Source organism: Ursus arctos, unplaced genomic scaffold (genome assembly GCF_023065955.2).
Source record: "Ursus arctos isolate Adak ecotype North America unplaced genomic scaffold, UrsArc2.0 scaffold_9, whole genome shotgun sequence".
Taxonomy (NCBI): Eukaryota; Metazoa; Chordata; class Mammalia; order Carnivora; family Ursidae; genus Ursus; species Ursus arctos.
In genome coordinates, this window is record NW_026623111.1 from 20,930,230 (window position 1) to 20,948,345 (window position 18,116).

The 18,116-nt window shown below is 36.5% G+C and overlaps 1 protein-coding gene across 2 annotated transcripts in view; it reads left to right on the forward strand.

Annotated features, from left to right (window-relative positions):
- STIM2 (stromal interaction molecule 2) overlaps nt 1-18,116 on the forward strand; it is a 138,175-nt gene that overhangs the window by 104,779 nt on the left and 15,280 nt on the right. Inside the window, exons 4-10 of one of the 2 annotated variants that reach the window (XM_044389759.3) lie at nt 4,306-4,417; nt 8,733-8,848; nt 11,707-11,884; nt 12,400-12,577; nt 17,080-17,247; nt 17,511-17,534; nt 17,950-18,050. In XM_044389759.3, the coding sequence (XP_044245694.2) occupies nt 4,306-4,417; nt 8,733-8,848; nt 11,707-11,884; nt 12,400-12,577; nt 17,080-17,247; nt 17,511-17,534; nt 17,950-18,050 (877 nt within the window). The remainder of the gene's footprint in view (nt 1-4,305; nt 4,418-8,732; nt 8,849-11,706; nt 11,885-12,399; nt 12,578-17,079; nt 17,248-17,510; nt 17,535-17,949; nt 18,051-18,116) is intronic. The other variant, XM_026514556.4, reaches the window with a different exon arrangement.

Here is an 18,116-nt window from a genome sequence, read left to right on the forward strand (position 1 = left end):
CTTTTTGGTGTTAACAGCCACTGTTGTTAGGTGAAAAAAACCCACAAATTCCTGCCTTCTAGGAACTCCTCACCCAGAGAGGAAGATAGGTATGGGCAACTACATGAGAGTATGTGACCCATCCTGTGGCATATAGATGTACATGTGATCGGGGGCACAGAGGAAAATGGATGGATAGGGGAAACTTTGTGGACGAGGGACTTCCTGATCTAAGTCTTAAAGGCCAAGGAAGAAACATGCCCGGCAGAGAAGGAAGAAGAAGAGAAAGCCATTCCAGGTTGAAGGAGTGGCGTGGGGGAATGTGGTACATTCAGAAAGCTGCGGATATGGCTGGAGGTATGACCGGAGCATAAACTGTCTACTTGTATTGCTTAATTTGATTATTGGGACCACTTACCTAACTAAAAAGGTAATTTATTGCACAGTGGTTCACAAGTCTAGAAATAAACTTGGTCTGAAACCTGGTGTATCATTTGCTAATCTGTTATGTCTAATTAAGAACTTCATCTTCGTAGACTTTTAAGTTCAGTGGTGATAATCAAGGTACCTACTTCAATGGGTTGTTGTGATGAGTATTTGAAATAATGTTTGCAAATCTCTTGGTGTTCAATACACACGTAATAAACATTAGCAGCAGTTTTTGTTTCTGTCCTGAAAGTTTTCAGAGTTACTTCTCCTTCATCAGTATTTTATAATCTACTTTCTAGGCTAGCAGTGTAGCAATATTTTAAACACCAACTTTTGTTTGTTATATGGAATCAGACTTTGAATGAATTTTTAAAGATGGTCTAGATCAGTTTTATCTTTCTCTGTGTTAAGAAACTGAGTCACAGTTAATCACCTGGCTGTCGTGTCCTAGTGAATCCATGGCACAGCTGGGACAAGAATCAGGTCTCTTTCTATGCCAGAGTTCTTTCTATTGGCCTTGGAATAAATGTCAAAAATCACTCAGACACAATTTCCAGCAGGAAGAATATAAGTTAGCAGTACAGAAATTTGCATTCCTATAGCTTTGCAGATGGGAAATCTAGGTTTTGAAGAAATACAATATCCTTCTCTGGCTGCCCTCTGGTGGAAGTGCTGTTTAGCAATAGTACATGTGAAAGAGCCACGAGAGGCAGGTGATGAGGAACCAGGTAATTCTTAAATGAGTGATTCCATTGCCATCAAGGATTTCTTATATGGACAGGTTCCTATTTCTGTTTATTTGGGTCTCCTCACTAAAGTGTGAAAATAGCTTTTCACAGTACCTGCCAATTAAACATCTTCTATTTCATTTATTCAAGAGGATCCAACAGATAATTTGTTGAGCATCTTTTGTGTACCATATATTAGGAATAGAGGCAAGAAGCATGTGCATTGGTGAAGTAAACAGATGTTGAAATAATAATCATACAATAAATCATATGAATAATTATAATGAGTTAAATGCTATGCCTAAGAAGTACAGAGTGATTTGTGACTGTTAGCAATATTTGGGAAGCCTCCCTTGAGGAATTAAAGTTAACTGAGATAGGGGAATCTCAGTAAAGTAAATAGACAAAGATGAGTCAGAACAATGGAGAAAAGAATCTCATACTGAGGAAATAGCATGTGCAAAGGCCCTGAGGAAGGACACAGTATGATCTTTCCTAAGAATTGAAAGATAACTAGTATATTTGGAGCAGAGAAAGCTAATATAAAATACACGTTCTGCTCATGAGAAGTGAAGGTATTTACTAGGCATCACCAAAGAAACAAAAAGGCACAGGAAGAAGTGAACCTCCTCCCGAAGTAAGCTGTGTGCTCTTTGTTAGAATTTTGTTGTTTTAAAGATTCATTGTAAAGAAAATTACTTTAGAACCATTGTAATGTTCTGTTTACAGAGTAGAGGAATATTAGGACTTGGGCGCTTTAAATATGTATTTTTTCATTTGATTTTTCTTCCTTTCTATCCTGGCTCATTGGGAGTTGAGGGAATATTTTGATGTGCTGGAGTGTTGAGATCAGGGACTTTTGTTGTTGATCAGTTGAACAGCCATAGAAATGCCAGAGAGAATCTTATCCTGTTTTCTTGGCTGAGATTTTTATGTGGGTGTGTGAGGTGCAGCTGCACTGTTGGTTTCTTGGCAATCAAGACAAGCAATTCTCAGTGCAGTTCATGCTGAATGGGAAGAAACTTAAGAGAAAAAAAGGCTACTTTGAATATATTAAATTCAGTGGAAAGCACCGAGGGCCTGAACCTTTGGCTGGTATTCTAAGTTACTTGGCTAAATGGATACAGCAGCCTCGGGCACATGTCCAAGCTTATGGCAGAAACACATGAAGGAGAGAAGATTTTTAAAATAGAGCTTTGTCTCAATAGAAAATTATCAATTACCATGTATAATTTTTAAATGAATTTTTGCTAATTTTTCATTTGTGATTTAAGCTTTTTTCTCTAGTGATTAAAGGTTTTTCTCTAACGAGCACTTAACGAAAAAGGCAGATTGTGAAAAATTAGCTTTGCTTGCTAAAGCGAACTCTTAATTTTCTGTAGTTTATCAAAAAGATATTTCTCAGATTTATATATACACAGATGGATTCCCAGGTCTGCTTTTATTGCTCACTTGTTTTCTTCACTCTTCTTTGACCTTTCTGTGGCCTATAAGCACTTTGTGCTCCCAAACCCTCAAATTAAATACAGACAATATGGAGCTCTTAATTTTAAGGACACTTGCAGCCTTCCCTTTGGTTAATCTCAACATTGTCCTTCATACTCTTGCAGCAGGAATGTCTGAGTTGCTCCCAGTCTTAATGGTTTATATTTCTACTGCTATTTAATACTAGTTTTCTCGCAGTAGCATAGTCAGATCCTACAGTCAGTTGGTCTGGGTTCCTATCCAGTCCTGCTACTATCTTGGTCCCCTAACTTCATGTTAGTGCTTCATGAGGTGTGTTTGTTCGTTTGTTTATTTTTAAATAAGGCTTAAAGGAAAAAATGATTATAACGAGTTTAATTCAAAATAAGAGAAGAGATGGTATAACTGGTCATTTTCTTCATGATTTAGGGCCAGTCTCCCAGAATCCACTGTCCTGGGTGATCTCATTCAGTCTAAAGACTATTTGAATACTGATGACTCTCAATTTTTATATCTTTGTTTCTAATCTCACTCTTCCCGAAGTTACTGTATATCTACACTTAAATATCTAATACATACTTCAAATATAACATGTCTAAAAACAACTTTTGATCTCTGTCACCCACTCCTACTTCCCTCCCCAGTCTGTTCTTCCCCAGTCTTTCCTATCACAGTTAATGGTACCACCCTCTGTTCTTCTTTCTTCTTTCTTCTTTCTTAACACTTTCCTGTAGCTACCAACCTTCATCCATTTCATGAGCACATCTAACAGGATTATCCCCGGAATATACCCTAAATTTGACCACTTGTCACCATATCCTTTGCTAACACCATAGTCCAAGGCAATAACCTTGCGTTTGGACAGCTATGTAAAGGAATGGCCTTATTGCTCTTTGTTTTCCTTCTTGTCTCTTACAATCTGTTCTCTACATTGGGGGGTAAACATGGATTTTAAAACATTGATTATTTACTCCTCCCCCCTCCCCCCCAACACATCTAATCATTCCAGTCGTAAGGCCTTTACACTAGCTTTTCCTTCTGTTTGGGATATTTTTCTCCCAGATCATCACAGCGTTGGCTTCTTGCAAGTTTTGGTTCTCAGTTCAGGTAATAGCTCCTCAGAGGCTATCCTGACATCTTTCCTTTCTTACTTAATAGCTCGCTGTCTGAAATTTCCCTCACTTTTCTTCCTTGTCTTGTAAATTGCTCCTCCCCTCTCCCATGAGGGCAAGGACTTTATGCATCTTGTTTACTACCATATTCCCAGTGCTTCGGATGGAACCTGATACTCAGAAGGTTTATAGTATTATATGGATGGATGACAAAATACAAGAATGATTAGATAACAAGTCTTAGTAAGTGTTTCTACAGCCAGAGAAATGATGAATTATTTCATCCTGAATTTACATAGATGCTTATTTTAGAAATAACCCTGTCAATTTTTCTTTTTCTTTCATGTTTTCTCTGTCATAGATTATAAGTTAAGTGTAGGAGGTATGTCTCCATTGTTTTCAGCTTCTCATAGAATGCCACATATCATTTTATACTTCATTGTCAATTGAATTAAAAATTCAGTTAACATCCTCTGAAATTATAGTCATTTTATACATGTGCAAATGTATACACATATAAATATATATGTAAATGATATAAGTTTTGAAAGCAGATGTGTTTAAAATAGGTCTTCCCCTTTTATCTCTTGCAGTTCATAATTGGACCCTTGAGGACACACTTCAGTGGTTGATAGAATTTGTTGAACTGCCCCAATATGAGAAGAATTTTAGAGATAATAATGTCAAAGGAACAACGCTTCCCAGGTGAGTCTTTATTATCTAAATGTATTTTTTTTTCACTCAAGGAGAATTACATGCGAGATGTTATTTTCAGTGCCAAATTTATAAATTACCTCTGTGGCTAAGGGCTCAAAGGAAATATAAATATATCAATTCTTTAATTTTTTTTAAGGTGTGAATTTGCAAGTTCTAATCAATTTTTCTTGTCTAAATAATCAAGCTCTTTTTAAAATTTATTCCCAAGGAAAGCAATTTTGGGAATTAGAAGATAGGCCAACTACATCTTTTTTAGTAACATCAAAGGGCCAACCTCTGACCATGTGGTAAATATGACGAAAACATATTCATTGAATATGAATCGACTTTTATGAAAAACCTATTTGAATGGGTTAATGTACAGATCCTTCTTAATTGTATTCTTTTAATAACAACAATAACCACTCAGTATTGGTGGCCGTAAGTTAAACCTCAAAAAAAAAATGAGGTTTAATAAACAAAATGTAAATAATAACAGCCATTTAAAAATGTATATTACATAGAGGTACTCTACATTATCTCATTTAAGCTTCATGGTTAAAGTTAAGCATGTATTATCCCCATTTTACAGATAAAAAACATCATAGAGAAGTTAAATATTTTGCCCATTTCAACATTTGAACTCAGATCTTACACCAAAGTCTAAGATGCCAGTTTATCCCTTAGATATCTGGAATTATTTGTTACTAGTTTTCTAAATTTTATTTCCTAAATCTCCATTAGTTAACTTAATTTTTTAAGATTTTTTTAAAAAGATTTTATTTATTTGAGAGAGAGAGAAGGAGCACGGGGAGGGGCAGACAGAGAGGGAGAAGCGGACTCCCCACTGAGCAGGGTGCCCTACATGGGGCTCGGGGCTTCATCCCAGGAACCCGGGATCATGACCTGAACTGAAGGCAGATGCTTAACCCACTGAGCCACCCAGGCGCCCCATTAATTTTTAAAGATTTAAATGTTAAAATTTGCACTGGTTCTACCAAAACCTGGCTCTTAAAAGATTATTTTCCATTCTTCTCTCAAATGTTTCTTGTATCAAAAAAGACTAATCCCTTATTATTGTCATACTGTTATATGTGATGAAGTGTGCAGTTGTATTTCTAATCAATTTGCTTACATACTGTATTTAAATAAGTGGCTGTTGTTGCTTTGGACTTTGGATTTTGGATCTAGTTGAAAATTTTCATATCTCCTGTAAATATTTTCTGAACATTGACATCAGTATTTCTGAATTTACTGTGTACATGACTATAATGATGAAATTATGGGAATAGGAGTCAGCTCAACAGTGTGTATTGAGTATCTTTTATGTTGTTCATGGTGTAACTAGATGCTGGAAAGAAGACAAAAGTAAGATACAGTTTTTGCTTTTATTTTTATTTATTTATTTATTTTTGAGAGAAAAAGGAGGGTGTGTGGGGAAAGGGGCAGAGAGAGACTCTTTTTTTTTTTTTTTTTTTTTTTATTTATTTATTTATGTGACAGACAGCCAGTGAGAGAGGGAACACAGCAGGGGAGTAGGAGAGGAAGAAGCAGGCTCATAGCGGAGGAGCCTGATGTGGGACTCGATCCCGGAACTCCGGGATCACGCCCTGAGCCGAAGGCAGACGCTTAACGACTGCGCTACCCAGGTGCCCCCAGAGAGAGACTCTTAAGCAGGCTCCACACTTAGCACAGAGCCCGATGCAGGGTTCGATATCACAACCCTGAGATTATGACTTGAGCCAAAATCAAGAGTTCAATGCTTTAACCGACTGAGCCACGCAGGCGCCCCCAATTTTTGCTTTTAAATAAGACAAGTTTCTTAGTTAAAACAGGATAGTAGAGCATTAAAATGGGTTTTTATTTTGAGTTCTATGTTATCCTGGTTATGAGGAACTCATAGTATTTTTCTTATGTTGTCTTTTTGGAAGTTTCTTTGTACAACGACAACAGGAAACAAAATAGGTTGGTGTTTGGGCAATGAATGTTATAGCCACTTTTTTCTTTTCTTTTCTCTTCTTTTCTTTTCTTTTCTTTTCTTTTCTTTTTTTTTTTTTTTTAAAGATTTTGTTTATTTATTCGACAGAAATAGAGACAGCCAGCGAGAGAGGGAACACAAGCAGGGGGAGTGGGAGAGGAAGAAGCAGGCTCATAGCAGAGGAGCCTGATGTGGGGCTCGATCCCATAACACCGGGATCACGCCCTGAGCCGAAGGCAGACGCTTAACCGCTGTGCCACCCAGGGGCCCCTAGCCACTTTTTTCTTTTTGTTAGGTAGAGGTTATCAGCAATAAGTCAAATTCTAGGAGAATTGTTGAAATAACATCACACTTAATCAAGATCAATGTTTTTAAATAGTGAACATGTTACTAGGAAAGACAAGTTATAAATACAGAAGTTCAGCTTCCAGGTAAGCCCATTGGAGCCTTTTGGAGTGGAGGAGAAAGGAAAACTGGAATGCCCTTCATCAAGACCCTTTTATATGGTAATGGCACTTAGATGAGTCCACTTAAAGGACCAGTCTCAATTAACTTAAACAACGATGTGAGTTACAGAACTTTTTGTAGGGTAACTGTAGATACAAGAGCAATTTTATAAGAAGGTATAAGAAAATGTGTTACACATTACAGATGTACACGTGCCTACAACAATTCATTATGTTTCCTTTCTGTGACATTAAAATATTGTCACATCTGTAGTAAGTAGCCAAAATTATGTTAGTTTTATGTTAGTTATCATGGTTATCCTAAGCTTTTTGCTGATTTTCTATACTCTGAAATTCTTATTACCAGAGCTTATACTAAGGCTCTCTTCGCCTGACACATGCCTCCTCATTCCTTTCAGACCTGTGTGAACTTCCCTGACATCCTCACCCACTCAGGTAGAATCACTTCCACCTCTGGGTTCATACCGAACTTTGTATAAAACTGTTATTTGGTATCCTTTTTACTACATCTCATTGTCTTTCTTAAATTTAGTCTGTTGATATTGTTGCTATTAATTCATTCATGCATCCATCCATGCATTCATTCATGTATTATACAAACATTTATCAAGCATCTACTTTTGCCAAGCATAATGCTAGGTGTGGGGAAACCGAGACAAGACAGCTTTGGCTTCAAGCAGTTTGTTAACTATCATATTAAAGGTATAACAGGAGCATACACAGAAGGGACCTGCTGAGAAGAAGGAAGGCATTTTGTAAAGGGAATATTAGAGTTCTTTACTCTGTAAAGTTTTATAGAAGCCTATAGCAGTTATAGGAGGCTTTGTAACTTCTCCATCCTTAGAGGTTTTGATACCTTCCAAAATAAAACGTAGTGGTTCAGAGTACAGTCGTTGGAATCACATACATTTGGATGTGAATCCCTGCCCTACCTCTTACTAATTATGCAGCCTTGGGCAAGTTACTTAATCTCTCCCTACCTTAGTTTCCTCATTTATAAAATGGGAATTTTATATATATGTTAGAGGTTTTCTTGAATTTTGACTAAGCTCTTGATACAGGACCCGGCATATAGTACATGCTTGTTTTTATTGTCATTGGTATTAACAATTTTATTATTATTATTAGACTTGGTGTTACAAGATCTTTATTGGCATCATATTTGGTTGTTAAGAAATCTTAGTTGGTGACTGGGCTACCTGGGCTACTTGGATTTGAAGTTCAAAACAAAGTGATTTTATTTCCTTATTTCACCTGTGCCTCTTGGCCCCTTACGTGGTTTCTTTCTTCATTGCTGGTGAAATGGTTCAGTACTTTTTATTACATAAATCCCTCCCTTTTCTTCCCCAGCTGTGAGGACTTCTTACTCTCATTTATGACTTCAGTGGACTTTGTTTAATTTTTAAACAGTTTATGTATTAGAATGTAAAGGTATAGGTTTTTTAGATACTTTTAAAGAAAAGTGATACAATCTAAATTGAGAGCTATACTCTGAAGTCTGCTATTGATGTTAAGTAAATCACTTGTAATTTTCTTGTTCTCTGTGAAATGATAGTAAAATGCCGGAGGTAATTAATTGTTGTAAAATACTTCTGCAGTTGATAAATTTCTATGCCCTAGTGAACTATAGCATAAGGGAACCTTAGAAACAAAGGAACCTTAGAAAACAAAAACATCAACATAACAAATGAATAATTGACGTACAGCTGAGTTTGCACTGGAAAGGTTTTGATACATGTTAATAAAGTATTACATCACATGGATGAGCTCCTCCAGCAGTCATCACTAAAATGCAAAGTATTACATGTTAACGTATTTAAGTTTACATACTAGAAATATTTTTATTTAATATGTACGTATTTTTTTTTTTTTTAAATAGGATAGCAGTGCATGAACCTTCATTTATGAGCTCCCAGTTGAAAATCAGCGATCGGAGTCACAGGCAAAAACTTCAGCTCAAGGCACTGGATGTGGTTTTGTTTGGACCTCTGACACGTTAGTATTCTCTTTCAGAGTCTGATGCAAAAGAATAATCAGATCATATATTTGTTATTTAAAGAAGAAAAAAGTAAGAAAGATAAAAACACTAAGAAAACCATTTATTAGCTATAAAGGAAATGTCATATATCTTAAAAAGATTAATAGGGTGAGATTTTCTGTCATTGAAATGTGGAGTGTGAAATTTCCAAGCAGGTTACTGATGTAAAAAGTTGTAAAAAAAACTGTGTTGATAATTTAGAATTAAATTTCTAGGTTTAGAAATTTAGATCTTTGTAACAGTTTTAATGTTGATATTATTATAGTTGGATATTCACTGAAGGCTTCCTTTAAAAAATGATACAGTGTAGCCATATCCTTGGCACAGAGTAATACATCCTAACTTGATTTCATTTATCACCAAGAAAAGGATTTTCTAGATACAGATCAAAAGCAGAGATCCACTTGCAATTTTACATGGTAATAGACTGTCCTGGCTAAAGCCCAAGGTGGAGAATGTTATTTGATTATGATGAAGAAAAACATTTAAGAAATTATTATGTCATAATTGTAAGGAAAATAAGCCTTGTATTTCTTTACTTTTGACAGGAATACTTTTTTCAGAAAGGAAGTTTAATATATTTAATTTCAAATTCTAAAAAGCTTTGGGGGAAGTGTTTGAAGAGTACACATTTTAGAGGAATTATGTTCTATTTTTCAGAAGCCAAAAAGGAATAACAAAATTAATACAAGAAAGATGGCTTCCACAGATGATAAGTAGGAAATTAATGTTTATTTTACCTCAATTTTTGGAGCTTAGGAGACTTACAGGTTTCTGCGATACGGTTTTGGGGGTGGCCTGCTGAAAAAGCGTTCCTGGAGCTGTTGGATGGATTCCATGACTGTACTGGTGGTTCTTTTTTGGCTCAGGCTGAGAGCAGCTGGTGAAACAGCTGGAACTCCACTTTGTGAGAGGTGGTGGAAATGCACTGTTGTTGGAAATTACAAACCCTAGGAAGCAGAACCCTCCTGAAATGCCGGGCATTCCACACAGATGACACCCTGAGTTTCCTACTGAATCTCTTGGGGGTTGTCCTCCGTGAGATTCTAATTTTTTCATGGGGATGATTGGTGAAAATAGGAATTAAGCTCTAAAACTTGCCTCTCTATACAACTTGGTCAGGGATATTTATATTTTATTAATCTGGGAACAAATCACCCTCTCAGCCAAAACGGTATTATATTATTTGAAAAGAAACCAAACTAGTCTCAAAGAATGTTGAAAACAAATGTTTTAATAAACAAACAGTGAAGTTAATGGTGCATTACCTTTTTAATGTGTTTGTCTTAGAATTATTATTTGAGTGCATGAGCCCTGCAGTTGGAACACGGGAATTAAATTTATAACAAACTAACATTGTAAAATGAACAGAGATATATTTTAAAGGAGTTTTCACTGAAATCTGTTTCAGTTTGTGGTCATTAGTATAGAGTTTGGGACTTATCCGTCTAGTTATTGTCATTTCTGGTGATTCTGTTTTGGCCTGAACAGGACTCATATTTAAACGAGAACTCAAGCTGAGCTTCTCAGTCTGATGCAGAAAAAAGATAGATCCTTTCGAGACTTTAGCCTTCTGCAGTGCCCCTGTCTCACTGCAGGTGTGCGCTCTGGAGATACGCAGCCCCGGGGGTCTCTGGCCTGGAGCGTGCTGTCCATCACACTGTGCAAGCGTACACGAACCCGAGGAAGCACAGGAACTTGTCGCGTCTAGAGAGCTCCTTATTTCATCACTCATGCGACCTGTCTTCCTGCTGGAGGCCTGGGCAGTTAGGTCGTTTTCCACTGTGAACTATAGCTCTTTGGAGCAACAAATACGTTATATCCTATTACTTATCTTTGTGTACCCTTCCAGAGAGCCCTCTGAAAATTAGTGTGTCTTAAGAGTCAGGGATAAATTAGGAAATTATTTGACTAGTGACTTCCGTGTTTTGTATCACTGAAGACAGTAGGCCCCTGGCTCCTTACTCCTTACCTTGGAAACAGTGCTGGAAATTACGTAGGGGCAAAGAAGGTGATCTGTTCTTTACTTCTAGTAATCCAGATCTCTCTGGCAAATAGGCACCTAAAGCATGACTTGTTATGACCATTTAACTTCTGCTTTCTCAACCTCTGCACTTCACGTTTGGGGCTGGATAATTCCTGGATAATTCTCTGTTATTGGCAGAGCGTGGCCGGAAGGTTACTGTCTTGTGCGTGATTAGATATTTAGCAGCACCCCTAGCCTGTCCCCATGGGACACCGGTAACACCGTCCCCATCCGCTGTACACCCTCCCAACTGTGACCAGCAAAACTTGTTACTGTCCACTGTCGGGGGGATGTCACCCTCAGTTGAGAATCGTTGACTAATTTAGTTACATGACTCCTTGCTTGGAGAAGATGCTCTTCTGGTGAACGAGTAGGCTTCCAGTGTATGTATCAAAGCATGACAGCTCCCTAACTCCACTGAAAGAAAGCAGTTGGGATGATGGTGGTAGTACTCTTTATGCCTCCTTTCACCCCGCAGAGGACATGATTGGAGGTGTTGTTGCTTTTTTCACGGCTTCCCAGGACTTTTGTTATTATCTCCTGCACCAGCAGGGGCGGGCACATGCATGTGGGTTTATCTGTGCCCTCTGGTAGTTCTAGCGTATCAGAGTGTTATAATAAGCACTTTGATTATTTGAAGAAAGAATTTTTAAAAGGCTAGAGCTTGCTTATGGGAGGGACATTTTCACATTTGTTTGTTTTTAGATGCATACTACTTTAAAAAATGCTTCTATGTTTTAAGATTCTGTTATTAAAGATGAATTTTATCATCTGTAATTTTCTTCATAGGCCCGCCTCATAACTGGATGAAGGATTTTATTCTCACAGTTTCTATAGTAATTGGTGTTGGAGGGTGCTGGTTTGCTTACACACAGAATAAGACATCAAAAGAACATGTTGCAAAAATGATGAAAGACTTAGAGAGTCTACAAACTGCAGAGCAAAGCCTAATGGACTTACAAGAGAGGTGAGTAAGTTTTAAAAAGCTACAAGTCTTATTTATGTAGGCAAATACAGTTTGTGAAAATGTAATATGGGCATGGGCTTACACACTTATATTTAGTTTGTTACATCAGTAATGTCTGTACACTTCATTTCGTGTTTTTAGAAAAGTTATATTGTCCTAATTACAGATTTATATTAAAGGAATGCACTAGGGAATAAATGAACAGATCAGTGGAAATAAATATAGGTGGAATAATATGTGTAGTTAAGTTTTATTTTTAATATGATTTAGATAATAATTTCTTAAAAGTCTCTGCTGAGGAGTGATTCCCTGCTACCACTGTATTTTGAGCTCAGGATTACCCATATAGCTGTATAGTGGGCTACCTGCTATTTTTGGTATTCACATGTAAGATTAATAGAAAGTACTGTGATTTTATGGAAACACGGATTCTGCTGCTTGATATGTATTTATTCTTCGTGAAAAAATGAAACTTTGGAAACTTTGGTGAGGAATTTTCATTTTTATTCTGTAAGGCTTGAAAAGGCACAGGAAGAAAACAGAAATGTTGCTGTAGAAAAGCAAAATCTAGAGCGCAAAATGATGGATGAAATCAATTATGCAAAGGAGGAGGCCTGTCGGCTGAGAGAGCTAAGGGAAGGAGCCGAATGTGAACTGAGTAGACGGCAATACGCAGAACAGGAATTGGAGCAGGTATTTACATCCCACGAAAAGTATTTGTTAGGGCAGTTGTAGTGCCACTCTGAGGAGTTGTTTTGTTTTTGTTTAGTGCTTAGTGTCATTGTATATTCTTCCTTAGTTAATAAAAGAATTATCTGTTCATATTGTTGGCATTGATCCAAGCCCATATAGCAAAATGACAAACTAATAATTTTAAATAAAGTTACCATCATGCTCACTCACTCATGAAATCTTATCTCGTGCCATATTAATTCTCTCCAGTGAATTAAAGGTGTTTATTTAACATCTGTGATATGTTTCAGTTTCCAGCTGTAACCTAGTCAAGCATATCTAATGTTAACTTCTCTGCAAGGTAAAAAATCTCTATTATATGTCCTGTTACAGGGCTTTAGAACATAATCTGCTTAAAAATTCTGGAGTTGTCTACAGATAACCTTTCCAGTATCTCCTGCTACCGTGCAGTTACTCAGGGTGGAATGAAAGCCTTCAGGCGTAGATAGTCCTTCAGGAAAGGGGGGCAGAATTTAGTTGTAGGCAGATCTTTTGGTTTTCTGTTCTTGCTATAAAAAATTACCACTGACTTCGTGGCTTGAAACAACACACATTTATTATCTTACAGTTCTTAAGACAGAGTTTAAAATAGGTTCACAGGGCTGCATTCCTCTGAGGCTCTAGGGAGGATCTGTTTCCTTGCCTTTTCCAGCTTCCAGAGGCTGCCTGCATTTCTTGGCTCATGGCCCCTTCCTTCATCTTCAAAACACGTCACTCCAGTCTCTGTATCTGTCTCGTCTCCTTCTTCTAACTTCGACCCTTTCTTTACTGCTAAAGAAACTGCAGGCGAGAAGGCTTGCCCAAGATCCGAGGGCCTCGCTTGTAAAGCGGGGCAAGAACCTTGGTGTCCTGCCTCCGCTGTGCTTTGTGCACTGTTGCCTTCTCAGCCAGGTGCTAAATAAGGAATAAGAATTATGTGATGAATGAGTTTCAGTTTCAACTTATGAGAAAACGTTCAGTGTGCATTACTGTTTTCAGGATTGTCATTTTTGGTAGGATTGTCTGCCTGAACGCGACCATCTCTTCTATTCGTGGCTAGCTCTCGTTTCCCTCATACCCCTGGCATCTGTTTGTTGGATCTTTCCCCTGTAAGGAGTTTGTTCTCTTAAGTTAACTCCTACATGTATTTTATGTTCAGGTCCTATTTACCTGACAAACCTTATCTGTACAGAATGTACTAAAGAACCAGGGAGTTAACAACAACAACAAAAGAAGAAAGAAAGAAAAAGTCTTAGCCAAAATTATAGTGTGTCCAAGAATTCGATGTTATGCCTTTTATTCCTGTGAGAACTCACTGCCTTTTCCCACCAAGACTTCTAACTCTTGGTTTGTTCCCAGTACTAAACTAAACAGCTTGCTAGCTATTTTTCTGCACTTTATAAGTAAGAAGGAACAAATCAGAAAGCAGTAGTGGTCATTTGTCTACAGAGACACAAAGTGACAGCAGAATTTTATAGGTGATTGTCTCACAGTGAGGGGGAGAAGACACCCTACAAAAAGGATTTGCAAATCACAAACATTCTAATTTGAAGTTTTTGGCAGAAAGACATTGCACACCTCAGTAGCCCTTAGGATCACCATGATACGTCCTAGTACAAACGTAATAATCCTAATGAGATCCTGGGTCAGTAAGGGCTGGTTTAAAGGAGTTAAGTCGGTATTTAAGAAGAACTCTGTCCAACATGATTACAGTAATAAGAAACACAGTTTTAACGGTTATGTACTGTGTGCCAGAAGTTTATGCTATTCAGATTACAGCTGGTTTGCTCATAAATTTTAATCCTCGCAATAAATAGATACTATCCTCATTTATAGATGAGACGTGCAGAGAGGTTAAATAAGTTGCCTGAATTCACACAGCTCTTACATGGCAAAGACAAGATTTTGTGTATCTTATTCCAAAGTCCACATTTTCCCATACTGCTATTAAAAGTTTTGTTTATAGAAGTAAATTTCACTGGGAAGTTAATTTATATATCATGTCATATAATCTACAGTTCCACATAGTTTGAAGTATTACTATAGCTGGTGTGGGACGTAATCAGCTTCTCAGAATTACAGATCAGGAGTGTCTGGCACATACACTGTATAGTGGTGCCATTTTCCCCTAAAACAAAAACTTTGGGGTGAATAATAGTACCGCTTCATATTTTGTTCTTAAAGTTTCAGGAAGACCACAGCAGGACAATCATAGTTTATGCCTATTCTACATGAGACAGTAAACCTCAGATCAGAAAGTGAGGAACTTGTGAAGGTCACAAGGATAATAATCATAAAGTTGGGTCTAGAACCAGGTTTTCAGATATTTAGGGTGTTTCTTTCTGTAATGCCATGTTTTTACTTATTGCTGTTTTATTCCTAGGACACAAACATTGTGTAAATAATTATATTTGTAAACAATTTAAGGATTCCTCATTTGTAAAAGCTTTTAATTACTCATTTTTTTCTACATCCATTCCTCTATAAATAACAGTGTAATTCAAACTAAGGATTGGAATTTAGGTCAAATGATAAACTTACAAATAATAGCAGAGAAAATAGTTAAAACAATTACTGTAATTGGAAGGTCAGGATTTCCAAAATTTTGAAACATTATTTGACAGTCAGTGAAAACATTGTTCAGCCTCAGTTAATGCTAGAAATATACTAATTCTGTGTTAAATGTGTTATTGAGTTCTTCTAGGGGAAATAAATATATCAACATAATAAGGAAAATCTTAATGATTAAAGAGGAAAACTTGAGTGAAATTTGAAATAGATTCTCTATTTAGTTTCTCACCAATGAAAATTGTGTAGAAATTTTAGCTTTAAGATCATGTGAGAAAGAGGGCCTGCTGACCTACACTTTATAGTGTTGTATGGAGCTCCATGTCACAGGACCTGACCTCAGATTCTCTCTTCCTGAAAGATTAGGAGGGACTCCACACAGCTTAGCCAGACATTTTATTAAACACAGTATTGTCCCAAGTGCTTTGCACAGTGAAATGTGTCAGGCACACGTTGCTTAGGATTTGTTTTTAGTGAGTAAGTGGAGGAAGTGCTATCTTGCCCTTACTTTTTAATGTCTGTACTTAGTGTCCCACTGTGATTTTTTTTTTCTAATTTTGGAGATTTAAAAAATGCTTCTCAAACATAATTTTCTTCCTACAGTATCTGACAGCTGTTCTATTTATCAGAAGAAACTTGTGTATAGTACCCTTATTAGTTAATTAATTAAATTTATATTATTTAATTTAATAAATAAATAAGATTTATTTAAATAAGTTGTGTTTGTTCAGATCAAACATTCTCCTGCACGTGAGTTTAAGAGTGGCGTTTTTAGTTGCCTTACTTAGCTTTGAGAAAGATAATTTGCAGGTAGGGTGCTCCGGAAGCAGAATGCTCCACAGTGCATTCATGGCTTTGTCCGAAGGTGTTGAGTGTGTGTTCATAATTCCGTCACGTATCTTTACACATCTTTAGCTTGAGAGGTCTTGCTAGTTTTTAAGTGAGTCATATCTAGAATGGATTGTTTCTTCTTTCTGTGTTCTTTTCTTAGGCTTTCATTAAGAGTTCTTTCCTTACATTTAATACCAATTGATACACTAAGTATTTTAGTTTTCTAACTATTTATTGTCTGGCTCCCCTAAAGGGCAGCTCATAGGAAGACTTTGACACTGAAGCCTATGCATAGTTTCTCTTGGCAAAATCAAGTAGAGTCTCACTCAGAATCTGTTTTCTTGAAAGTTACACATGGTCTGCAAATGCTGATTTATCTACTTGTATGTTAGAAGCAGTGAATTAAGTAGAAGTGGGTGAAACAGACTGTAACAGACAGATGTGCTTATAACAGTGAGCAGTAACTAACCATAAAGAAGACGTCATGAAAACCTTCCAAAAAATGGTATCATTACTTTAAAAAGTGAATGTATAGTTAAATGGCATACAGTAGTGCCTCCTGGAAACAGTAGAAGGGGTAGTAGGGCAGGTAGTCACCGTATTTTTGATACTTATAGTCTACTCCATAAACACAAAATGCATTATGAGAAGAATGTAAACTGTTTTAGTGTGTATGTGTCTGGAATTTTCTTCTTTCCATTGAGTCTGGCTGTTATAAAATATAAAAAATAATTAATGCAACCTAAGATATATGCCCCTTCTATCCTTTGGCTTTACAGCTTTGCTTAGTGGGTTAAGATGTACTTAAAAACTTCAGCTCTAGTTTTAATGTTAGAAATACATTGTTTTATCCTTTGTGATTTTAAAAAGATGTTTGTAAGGAGCATAATTAAAATTGCTTTTTCTCTTAATTTTGGTGAAATCTTAATTTCTTAAGATGTATCTTAATTTAGATATCTTTTTTAAAAAAACAAATTTCTCTCTCTTTCTCTCTCCATCTCCATCTTCCCCAACCCTTCTCTTCGTCTCTCCATCCCTTCTGTTCCCTCTCTCCCCTTCTCTTTTCCTTCCTCCCTCCCTTCCAGGTTCGAATGGCTCTAAAAAAGGCTGAAAAAGAATTTGAACTCCGAAGCAGCTGGTCTGTTCCAGATGCACTTCAAAAATGGCTTCAGTTAACACATGAAGTAGAAGTACAGTACTACAATATTAAAAGACAAAATGCTGAAATGCAGTTAGCTATTGCTAAGGATGAGGTACTCTATTATATTTCAAAACCTACAAATTCTAAAGAGATTAACCAATTGGGATACAAAGATCTGAATAAAACTTGTATTATTATAGCTTCTTTTTGTGAATTGGAACTTACTGTGTAAATTGACTCTTGTAGTCATAGGCCACAGAGTAAAATTACCTTACTTGGAGAAGTTTATACCTTTCAGAATGACCTCGGTGTCATTTAAAAATCATCCCAATTATCATTATCATGAATGTTTTATACAGAGCTTTTCTCCTCTAGGTTGCTGCTTCATATCTGATTCAGGTTAGTAGTTACTAGAAATTAATGTCTGACTCTTATTAAATTGTGTGAAATGAGATTAAGTTTTAATCTGATTTCTAGCAAAAAAAAAAAAAAAAGCTCAGTTCACTCACTAACACCTCATTGCAGTAGGATATGATTAATGTTATTTTGTTAGTTTTAATAGAAGATTACGTCTTTTTGAACCATCAAAATAAGAGAAAAATTCTCCAGAACAAAGTTTTGAATTCTATTGATTAGCTTAGGAAAGCATGCTTTCTACCTCATCTGTTTTCTTTTTTTGGAAATAGGGCTTTATTTTGGCTAATATAATTCTCCACTGATTTTATGATTATTAATATATTCAAAACAAACTTCATTAGTATGTGTGTGTGTTTTTCCAAACCTACCCTTATTTTTTCTCTCCTTGGGTTTCTAGGCAGAGAAAATTAAAAAGAAAAGAAGCACAGTTTTTGGGACTCTGCATGTTGCACATAGCTCCTCCCTAGATGAAGTAGATCACAAAATTCTGGAAGCAAAGTAAGAATGCTGTTTCAGCCGTCAGTTTGTCTGGATTGTGTTGAACTGTGTGATTTATGAACAGTT